The sequence below is a fragment of the Thermobia domestica genome, chromosome 3, assembly GCF_964235325.1.
Source record: "Thermobia domestica chromosome 3, izTheDome1.hap1.1, whole genome shotgun sequence".
NCBI lineage: Eukaryota > Metazoa > Arthropoda > Insecta > Zygentoma > Lepismatidae > Thermobia > Thermobia domestica.
This window is the reverse complement of record NC_137456.1, coordinates 126489938-126502422: the sequence shown is the minus strand read 5'-3', so window position 1 is coordinate 126502422 and position 12485 is coordinate 126489938. Positions and strand designations below refer to the sequence as shown.

At 33.5% G+C, this 12485-nt stretch overlaps 1 protein-coding gene across 4 annotated transcripts in view; it reads right to left on the bottom strand.

The window, feature by feature from the left end:
• Mob2 (MOB kinase activator 2) overlaps positions 1-12485 on the bottom strand; it is a 521602-nt gene that overhangs the window by 64528 nt on the left and 444589 nt on the right. Inside the window, exon 1 of one of the 4 annotated variants that reach the window (XM_081751640.1) lies at positions 10742-10897. The exons of the other annotated variants lie outside the window; for them this stretch is intronic. Within the exon in view, the coding sequence (XP_081607766.1) occupies positions 10742-10890 (149 nt within the window). The 5' untranslated portion in view covers positions 10891-10897. Of the gene's footprint in view, positions 1-10741; positions 10898-12485 lie in introns of those variants that run through there. 4 annotated transcript variants of the gene reach the window in all.

The following is a 12485-nucleotide window of genomic DNA, read 5'->3' as shown; positions in this document are numbered from 1 at the left end:
ACTCATGAGCAGTGGAAAAATATAATGTGATCCGATGAATCGATCGTCACCTTATTTCCAACAACCGGTCGTGTTTACGTATGGAGAACACCGTCGCAGGCCTATGATACAGACTGTCTGCTCCCAACTGTAAAGCATGGGGGTGGTCTGTTACAGTATGGGCAGTGATATCATGGTTTTCCTCGCAGGTCCCATCATAGCCCTGCATGGAATAATGAATGCTAAGGCGTATGAGGCCATTTTGGGGAACCAGGTTCTACCCATGCTCCAAATATTGTTCCCTGATGGTGATGGCATCTACCAAGATGATCTGGCACCCTGTCACACTGCAAAAACGGTGAAATCATGGTTTGAGGAGCATGACCAGGAGCTATCACACCTCTCCTGGGTCCCACAATCACCAGATCTGAACATCATTAAGCCATTGTGGTCTGCGTTAGAAAGGGTATTTGGTCTCATTACCCTCCACCAGCATCCCTTAAGGAACTGGAGCCTGATTTGGAGAAACAATGGTAAATAATTCCACATACTACGATTCAGGAGCTGTATACGTCCATTCCACGTCGGATCCAAGCTGTTTTGGAAGCAAAAAGAGGCCCCACGCCAAAAAGTCGATCCTGTTTTGGATCAAAATCACCCAAAAGCTAATTCTCACCAAAACAAATAAATAAATAAAATAAAAATCACATTTTAAAATCTCTCCTTTTAAGTCTAGAACTTGAAATAAACTTGAATTTTCTTTGAAACTACGCCTAAGTTAAACCACTTACCACGATCCCTCCCCCTCTTCCGTATATTTGAATTATATGGAAACAACGATAGAAGGAAATAAATCTGTAAATAGGGGGAAAATGATGGATTTTACACGTCAATCATGCAGATTATATGCCAAGTCATATAGAATATGAGTATCGGCTAGTTATGTCCTCTTTCATACTCGTTGTATGAGGTTCATACTCACTGGAGTTGGAGTGGGGTGAGCGACATCATTTATCCTGAAGGGGAGAATTGCTTCCCCAACTTTGAGTTACATAAATATAAATTTTAATCATTGGTATAGTAATGTATTAATGAAAAGCATGAAATTATTTATGTCAGAGTCTTCTCCCATCCTCCCAAGTTAAACCTTAAACCTAAAATGACTCTACTGGGTGAGGTCCACATTATTGTGTGTGCAGTCACTGTATCAAGAACAAACGTTGTTATCTAACTCATGGACTTTATTAACGGAAGTTTTCATTCTCTTCAACATTTGATCATTTAGCTTGTAGCCTAACATTTAATAGCCATTACAGACAGTAAAAAAATAATCCTCCTTTGTCCCTATCTTGGAAACTTATGAAGAAAGATCCTAATAGAGATCGAACCCAAATTATCCTATTAATAATTACCTTCAGCTGATCGAAGTAGAAATTGCATTTACTCCATCTTTTCTTCACTCTTTACTGAACGGCAGCAAGCGATTCAGCTACCGAACACGAAGTCGACTGCATTACGTATGGTACAGCTAATTTAATCCTGTACTCTCTACGACTTCCAATATAACTAATATTACTACAATTCAATTCATAGTTGCTAAGTGTACGACAATTTTTTCTTTAATAAAATCTATCCTAATAATGAAAAAAGAACGTGTCAGTCTATGCGTCACGCTAAGTAAACAATCACGCTACTTGTCGTTACCAGCACTATTGCTTCCCTCCCTGACGCTAATAGATATCGTTAGCTGTGCTATAGTTTGCTACCAATGACTTAAATCAACACAATGTATACAACGAAGTCCATAAATATGATATCCAGTTCGTGGAGATTGATGCGTAAACAAAAATAAATAAATTTAAATAACAAATAAATCTGTTAAACGTGGGGAGATTGATGCGTAAACAAAAATAAATAAATTTAAATAACAAATAAATCTGTTAAACGTAAACAATTAAGAACTTTTAATGAAACACGATCTTAACCTATAATGTACAGCGGGCCGAAGGCTTGGAGGAATAATAATAATAATAATAATAATAATAATAATAATAATAATAATAATGAAAATTATTTCTTCTCTTTTACTCGTTGTCTTCTTGAGATCAAAACTATGTCGAGTACGCGCGGGTCGATATCTTGGTTTATAAGGTCGCAACCTTAGTCGCCAATAGGTCCAAGGTTACAACAATACACGTGCTGCGATTTTAAGTGAAAGCAAACTAACATGAATTTCCTAACTTCAGGAACTATTTCATTCTTGTTCACCAAGTAATACCACGTGTAGAAAAATATGTTTGCCTCGAGTGTGAAGAAGCAATTACTCTAATATGCTGAAATCAGTATAATTTTTAAAAGAAGTTTTCGTTCACGTTATGTCTCCCTGGAGAAACTTTACCAACCAAGTGAGAGTGGAGCGGAAGGAAGAAAATAACATGAGATCTCCAGGAGCGCGGTTAATTGTAACTCTGCGCTGCGGGAGGTAACTTATAAAATTGTCACTCACATATACTGTTGCTAATCGTTCTCATCGAGAAGACTATAATTAACATTCTTACCTTAGAATAAAATTCCAAGCTGGCACTTCTCTTTTAAAAGTAATGCGTTCTTAGGAATTATTACATGCTCTCTAATCTGTGATATTGAAAATATTAAAAAGAAAAAGTTTCTTGTGTTTAAGATAATTAGGTACAAGTTTATTAAGATATTATTTATAAACTTTGGTGAATGATTGATCCCAATAAGAAGCATACAAAAATACTGGTAACTACAATTTTATTTCATAATGTTCTGTAAATAAGGATGAATGATTACTATTTACGCCATTTGTGTAGAGAACCTAAATTAATTCCTAATCTCGGTGGGCGCTTATGAGATTAGGATTACACGACAGACGATAGAGTTTGAAGTCCATATCTCAACCCCTTTATTACGAAAATATAGCCTCGCTGCTGAAAAGGAATATTGAACTTTAAGCAAACAAAAGCCGTAACGTAAGTTTGTTATAGGAACAGAAAAATGTATAGATAATCAGTATTCATATTTGAGGAAACGAGCATTTCTTAAGTAGATATTGCCATCCTTGATGTAATGGAAAGTTTGAATGACTTTGCAGTGGGTAAGGTGCGCTACATAACGTCACATGTCATGAAATAACGTATGTTCGGTCACGTAGTAATAAAAGATGAATTTTTCAGTTTTTATGGATATTTGAACAAACAGTACTTTGACAGGTTGTTCATAGTCTTAACCGTTCTTAGTTTATTTTTATAATATGCTACAGAGCGAAATGAAATATGTAGTATGAAATATTTCGACCAATCAATAAAAATTTTATGTAACGATTTTCCCTTAATTCTCCACATATATCCAAGATTAGCTATCCAAGACTGCAGAAACAGGAAAAGCACGTTAGCCAAAATCAGGACATTGAGAATCTCATGTAAATAATGAATTTGTATTAATGTATTAAAGTAGTAGGTTTATTCTTCCGCACTGTCCAATTGATTCCATAGTATCCTCTTAAAATAAATATCATTTCTTTTAAATTTATGTACTTTTCATTCTTCTACTTTGAACTGTTTTGATATCAACGTAATAAAATTTTATTTCAATTCAGTTAAATATTTATAATGTTGTTTGTCTCTATCTTAATACTAATTTGTAATATATATATATATATATATATATATATATATATATATATATATATATATATATATATACACTAAAACAGGAAAACAAAACATAATTTTACTATTGAGTTTGATCCTTTTGTGGCTACTGAAAATATTCTTTTTATGAAATATCTTAAAATCTCGGTGATATTAACGAAGTATATTTAGGTATATAATAATAGAGGTAGAACAATCTAATTATGAACACCACCAGTTCCCTACATCAACAGTTTTATCCTAAATATGCTTTTCAAAACGTAATTGTGTCTTATTACAACCTACGATCTTTTTAACAGGTATATTACATCGAAGCGAAGCTGAACTGATACAGTGCTCTTCTAAAATTTGTGAGATCACATGTTTGGACAAGAATATCTCCAATCCTTACTTGCATCATAGCTATTACCCCTAGCGAACGCTGGTTTAAATTAAACCTGGTATTACTGGCGTACACATCAGGGTGAGAATGGGTTGACACTTTGCTGTTAAAATTTGAATAATTCATTATTCGAATATTGAAAACAAATAATTTTAACAGCACTAATAGATACCATAAAAAAAAGTAATGAACACAGCTTTACACGGAATGAATTTGATTTCAAATTCAATTTACTTAATATGAAAATTAGGTAACCATATGAAATGTTTTTCCATATTAATACATTTTAAAAGACAGGAAGGTGTGGATGAATTACTAAAAAACTTTAAACACCAAGAGGGCGAGTTACGCATATCTTACAAAAGAACACAACAAAATGAATAACTACTACTACATTCTGGCAGCACTTATGCCAAGTTGCGTCATAAGTCATTTCAAGTAAGAATATAAAGAACTGTTGGTTTCATGAATCATAACAGTCAATGAGAACTAGGTCGACACATCTACCACGTTACAGCGAGGTCAGAATACGACAGAATCCTAAACACTTTTTGAATTTCTTGGACAAGTTTCCGAGCGCATCAAACCAAAGCACTTACATAAGTGACCTTGCACACAATTGTTTGAGAATACGGTTAGCATACAACGGTTTCTACTACAACATAATTCACATATTCAGATTTGTTAAAAGTCTTCTTAATTTAATACGTTAACTTAAATTTATATTACTTATTGAGAATACATTTTAATGTACATACAATGTTTTATTGTACGAAAACAAACTCGATTATATTTTAATATTATATCCTCTTCGATCCTGGCTTCTAGAAAGAGCAACAATTTTTCGTTGCACTTTTTTTGAAGGTCTATGGGGTACTGAACATAAGAAGAATACCAATTTTTACGTTTGGTGACGTCATAGGGGTAGCTGATGGTCCACATATGGGGACCTTCGTTCTTAAGTAGTACTAAAACCTATATTATATGATTAATTTATTACATTTCCATTTAACACGATAAATACATGATGTTGAATGTAATGAAAACTCGGCCCATGAGAATACAAGTTAGTTTTGTTTATTGCCAAATAACTGTTATTTCAGTAAAATAAAAGTACATCGGGGGTTCTCAAACTATGGTTACTTATTACTTCGGGCCCAGAATATATAGTGTTGATTAATACTGTACATACATGAACCAGGATTATCTTTAGTACAGGAAAATCTTTTGCATTTGACATAAAACCGATTAGGTCACTGTTGGTACTTTCAGAAGGTTCTTTATTTCACGATCATCGAGCAGTTTCACAACTGAAATTATAAACAATAGAATGTATTCATATAACTAGGAAGAAATACAAATGATAGTTATTGCAACACTAACCACCAGTAGCGGATTTACGGGGCAGGGGTGTTCGGGCTGAAGTTCTCAAATTTCCGTTATTTCTAAATAAATAATAATAATAATAATAATAAAACTAAATATAGTCATGCCTATGATGATAAACCTCAAGTGCTCCGTTTCAAAACTTCCGAAATTTCTGGAAAAAATTAAGTATTCCTAAGCAAAGACCCTTCCCAAAATATTTTCTAAATTTGCTACTGTTAGAAATTACACAATTCAGAAATCGAAGAGAACAATTAAGATAGAAATGCCACGATTTAGTCTAATGCAACATGTTAGCGACGACATTTTAAAGAATTTATAAATTGAAATATAGCACAATATGGACCCAATGATCAATTTGTGGGTACCTTTCCCTTCTGTCCCAACTTGAAGTTCAAAGTATTAGATATGAATCAGACAAAATGGATTAACACTTATTTAGGTGTACATAGCATCAAAATAATAATAATTTAGTACATGGCGTGCATTTTCTGTCAAAATTAGGAAACTACTTCTGATCTTGCTTCCCCCGTCCACCTAGTTCTCCAACTTTGGATACTCAACTTGCCTTCAGCAGTAATGTAAACATTTAATAATGTGAGCACCAGAGACATAAGTTTGAAAGATTTAAATAATTAAATGTTACGCGTACAATAAAAAAGTATGTACCTATTAACATTTGAAGTTCGGTCGCCAGTACCCCCTATGTCCAGCACCCTATATCACCACCCAAATGGAAAACATCTGTACATATATGCGACTCTATCCATCACGACTCTGGAACTCACTAAAGAAATAATAAACACTTTTGACCAGAGTATATGCACTTGTTTATTAAAAACTGAATTACAGTGTAATGGTTTCGACAACTCTGAGTTAGTGTCTGATGAAGACAACGTTAAGTTGTCGAAACCGTTACACTGTAATTTAGTTTTTAATAAACAAGTGTATATACTCTGGTCAGAAGTGTTTATTATTTCTTTACATATATGCGATGATAAAATATGCTTTTAATTTGTTTTTGTATAATACCTTTTATTAGCATTTTTATTTTATAGCACGAAACGGGTGATATTTTAGTAATTTGTATTTTATACCCAAGGTTCACGTTTGCGTACCTACACTAAACACACATGTAGCCAAAATGCTACTACATAGATCAAAAATATAAAATTGCTGCTACTTCTAGAAGTATATGGCACATCTTAAAAAAAAAAAAAAAAGTATTGCCTTCAAAATATTGAAAATAATAGACAAACTGTTTGGCTATCTGCCTTCCGCTACACCGAAGCCATCTTGACTCATTATTCATACAAACAAAAGTTGAGTTGATTTTAGTTTAGCGTCCCTTTCAGCAGTGAGGCTATTTGAGACGTAGACCTACTGATTAACGTGAAATCCAAACCACATGAGCTCCCGCCGGGAATCGAACCCGGGTCTCCCACGCCAAGGCGCGTACGCTTCATACGAACAAAAGAAAATACGTGGAAAACAATGATCAAATGTGCCACCATGTGACAAGTTTTTCAACTAGAGAACTCAGTAATGCGATTTTTGCGCACAGATACCCAAGAATTACCAGCATATAGAACCATAACGTTTCAGAACTCAGGTCCACATACGAGGACTTGGGGAACGAAGAGAGTATATATATATATATATATATATATATATATATATATATATATATATATATATATATATATATATAGAGAGAGAGAGAGAGAGAGAGAGAGAGAGGACGATTTATCTTGATATGCCTTTGTAACTTTTAAATTAATGGCCAGAAAACGCTGAAATTTTGTACTATGCAAAAAGGGGAATACTGTTTAGCATACTCTGTCATATCACAAGATTAAAAGTGTCCAACCAAAGGTTTCTTTTTTATTGATACTATTCAGGTTATTCATATTTTAAATTTGCATGTAAAAGGGAAACATACAATACCACACTTATCATGCAGTGTTCCGAGCTAAGAACGTTACAGTATAATAAATATCCAAATTTTAGTGGCCTCTATAGTAACAATAGCGCAAAATAAGAGACGGGACAATGCACATCCAAAGTACGTTAGTTTCTAACACTATCATCATGATATGACGGATTGACTTTTCAATAGATGTGAACATCGCAATGGCTTTAACACTTCAGAGCAACTTGATATCTCAGGCCGTTCTGTAAACATGGTAAGAATTGTTAAAGTTTGTAACACTACTTAAAATTACGTAAATTCCGAGAACACAGAAGCAAAGTAAACAGAAAAAAGTTTCCACAAATACGCTATTTTAAGCAATCTATCAAATTTTATATATTTTTTTCATCTGAAACTATTTTATCATTTTATCATTTCTTTCATATGTGTTTCGTAAGCATATCTTCTTATATTTCCATAGTATTTCCCTTTTTCTTTATATATTTGATAATTTCTATCGTTTACTCAGTCAGCGGTCTGTTAAGCTACTCAGCCCCGAAACTCGAATATTGGCTCAGATTCCACGTTAAATCATTAAGTTCAGCATCACATAGCATTGTAACTTGTTAAACTCGAAGCAAATAACCAGTCTATGACGAGGCCAAAGGAAAGTAATGATACGCGTTACCTAGATGTTGTTTAAATTTTCAATCCTTAATTAGAATTTGTCAGTTTCTTTTTATTTGGGAAAATTTTGTTTTATACGTACATTTCTCGATAAGCGAAACCTGCTGTTTTTCACTGTTTTCAAGTGTAATAATTCATCAGAAAGCCAAGCACTTAGAATAGGTTCGAATCATAATTGGATCATGAAATTATGCACTTAAAACATTTCGTAAGACACATGACAATATCAGTGAAAATTTTAAATATGTCAGATTACTAATTGATGTATTTTTCTTAGTATGTATTATTCTATGCAGCAACGTACGTAATTTGATGTTTCCATGCAAGTATATTGTACTTGGATACACCTCTATATGTCACTTAGATTTATGCATGTTTGCCCTGCTTCAATCGTGCTCTGGAGTCAAAATTTTAAAAGCTCAATCAATGACAAGTCACATACAAGGGCACCGATCCTGGGAGGCCAAGGGGGCCCGGGCCCCCAAAGCTCATGTGGGCCTTCTTATTGTATTTAAGAGTATACAATAGTAGGCATAATTTGAATGCAATTTGTCTTAAAATCCTAATATATGCCTTCTGCATCTGAATGGGCCTCCCCCCAAATTTACAGAGAAATCGTCGCCCTTGGTCACATGCCCCAAATTACAGAGCTTCCATGTACTGCAGTGCTTACATAACTCTTTCCTTTGACGTAGCAGTTATCGTTTAAATGCAATTCATTAAATGAAATTTCCACTCTCCCTTTTCTTCCAACGTACTTTTATTATATTTCTCGAAACATAATGTTCTAATCAATTCCTTTTCCTCTTTCAAATTGTCTATTATTACTTATCCTCCTCTACTTTTTCTAACATTTTCATTCTCCTCTAATCAATTAATCTCCTTTTTCCAATATTCTATACGAAATATATTTTTCTTAATATTTACACGAGCCAAAAAAAAAAAAAAAAAAAAAAAAAACTGATCTTCTTCCTAAAGAGTTATTCTGCCATTCCTACTCATACTTTCACTTCTCATTTGCGATCAGTATCTTCACTAAAACTATTACCTAGCTACCGAAAACTATGTTATATTTTCTGCACATTGATGTTTCAATTTAATGTACTTTTCGTAGGTAATAAACACAGTTTTCTCTCGTGGTATCATTTAGCAGGTACAACAGCTGACATAATAGATCTATTAATAGTAACAAATAACTTGCTTTCGCAGCTTTCTGAGTCCATTAACTTTTTGGCTAAACGTTGAAGTGTTGTAGCTAATATTTTGCAATTACAGTAGTTTGCTCTTTATTTATGCAGCAAATGAAACATGTCTGGTTGGGAATAGTTGGTTGGTTGGAGTCTGGCGTCAATTTCAGCATTTTAATGCTATATGAGATGTGGATCTACGGTTTCAGGTGGAATCCAAGGCATAGTAGTGCGTTCAAATTTCAAGGCTTTCTCAATGGCAATCGAACCCAGAACGCCATTATACCAAAAGCGCTTTCCCGCTAGCTACTAGAGAGATGAGTGTATTATATAAGTACAAAATCCTGCATACACAGTTGCCAGGAAAAGTATAAGCAGAAAAATCTCTCTGCATTTAGCCAGCTTTATATATCTGTGGAGAATGACTGCACAGAAGTGGAAAGGTAACTGGTTTGTTTCCAGGGTATACACCATTAAATCCGCTTATTGATCACAGAGAAATCCTTTTATATTATTGTTTTCTAATGTTCAAAATACAAATCCGGTTTATTATTTCACCTAATGATCTGGGAATTTCACATGTACACAATTATAACAAGCTTCCAAACAATTGTTGTGCAGAACAGGAAAACTTTTGCATTTTTTCTTTTTATTTCTTTAGAACTACATATATACTGGTTGATATTAAATTTTCATTGCAGTTGAAATTTTAATTTCCCATGTTATCAATAATATGTATTTTTATACTACAACCAATAGAACTGTGATGCCGGAAAAAGATATTGAGAGAAACATTTACCATTACAAGATATGCTACATAAATAAACGAAATATGCTGTACTTTACCAATTACAATGCTGTACACAGAACAAAATGAAACAACTAGCAAAGGACAATATCAGTAAAATAAGTACTCTACTGGGTTTCACGTATTTTCTTGTTTCCTGTCTTTTTCCACATCTACCATATTGATCATACTTGTAAGATATAGCCATTTGAGATATAGGACAATGATTGTTGAAGGATCAGAACTGACTAGAAAGAATATCCATTAAGTCTAATGACATGATTTCAAATATCCACTACTTAGAGAATGCATCCTGCTTCTTTGGTTAATTTATTTAGTACTTTGTACCATAGATCTACCTTTATACTATTGTAAGGCTATATAAAAGACGAGACCTACAGTTGAAAATGAGATCAGAATTATTTCAATTCATTTGATGTTCTCCAAATGGGAATCAAACCCGGGGGCTCGTGCACCACAGGCACACATTATCTACTACACTATGGAGGAGGACCTGTGAATCCTGAGAAACGGAAACAATAATATTAAAGACATTATAGCTGATATTTTTTGAGATCTATAGTACAAAGGAAGAAATAGAAATGTTTAGTATTTTCACTAATTGTATGTAAAACTATAGAAATACACGCGACTTTCTATAAATGTATACTTAAAAAAAAAAAGAAGGAAAAAGACGGATATTCTTAATTTAGATCTAATAATAAGACAGTTGAAAATGTGTCAAACCTGCTAGTGGCGCGATGGAGTTTCTTGACACCTCGTCTGAAGCTATCCACAAAATCAAACTTGAATCCAGAGGAAGTTTTACTTCGGAGAACGGAGAAGCACGTCATCTTCCAAAGCCTCACTCCCCACACACACACATTCACGCACATCTACCACACACCGCCACTAACTCTTTCCTTCAGTACACTACGCGCTCAGTCGTTCGTGACGTACCATCCACACACGTCACGGATCGCTGTTACCATGGAAACAACGAAACACTCATAACGAACACAAGTAGACTTGCTTCATTAATCTAGTCACTTAATTGGGGCACAGGAAAATATATGACGCTTTCGATATTTAGTCTTCCATAAATTATTATATTTGTTAATAGCTTAAGTGAGTCAAAGCTCCTTCAAATATTTATCATTATTTACTTTCTCTGTCTTGTAATTATTTCCTTTCTTCGCAGAGTTTCCTCAAAACATCTGAATCAAATAGAACACTAGTTTTTTCTTAGCTATTAGTTTCAAAAATCTGTAATTCGGTACTAAAGGAATAATTAAATGATTTCTTTTAACTTCCACGGTTACGATCTTTAGTCTAAAGGAGACGGATGATTACCGAAAATAAATAATTATGAAATTATTTTTTGTGCTCTCCCACCGGGAATCGAATCCGAGAAAACGTGCACATGTGGCAGCCACTGGACAGCAGGAAGAGGCACTCATAGGCTAAATACGAATAATAAAACAGTAATTACTTGAAAGTTCATTATGTTAGCTTAATCCGATCTGGAATTAGCTTAATCCAATTTGGAAACCAACGTGGATTCCTGTATGATTTAATGAAAACAATGAGTATGGCATACAGTGATTATTTCAAGGAGTGGGCCGGATGAATGCACGGAGCCACGAAATTTCCAACCGAAACGATGTAAATGTGGATTCAAAATATTATCGTAATACTACTTTTAACCTCCACCGTACTGAAATTCTCTCTCGGAGAAAATCGGAAATCATCCCGCATGACCAAGATAAAAAAAAAAAAAAAAAAAAGTTTAGTTTTTGAACATCAAAAATATTACACTTAAGCACAGCTCACACTACTTGATAAGCATTAATAAAATATTTATTTTTATTATTCTAAGTCAATTTAATAGATAACAGTTTTGTCCCTTATTGTAAAAAAATAAACCTATTATTAAATCAAGAAATGTCTTGCCATTCACGAGCTTTTATATTTAAAAAAAATCTCTGATTAATGAGGATAAAATTGGTCTATCTCCTATCTCTATATACTACATAAATTTATGTTAGGCAATGCATGTAACACGCATAGTATTGTTTCTTCTAATTTGGTCCATATTTAGAAATATGTTTGAATTTTATACGTATAACATTCCAATTTCAGTGTATCATTATCTTGTTTTGATGTTTTTCCCTCTAAGTAAAACAAAACTAAATCAAATCAAACAAGATTCAGTCTTAAAATACTCGTATTAACACAATTACGATATAGGAAACATCTATCAAATTCTATCTAATTGTAATTTTAAAAAATGATACACGCGCACAATACCTCTGAGTACAAGATGAAATTACTAAAACATGCTTTACTCTGTTCTTTACAACATTGTAGATCTGAAAACTTCATTGGCAGGGTTTACAATTCTCAAGCTGGCACCGAAGACGACAAGGAAAATCAAAATATAATACAATAATGATTCGTAAATGGGACACCAATTCTTCCTTCTTATTAT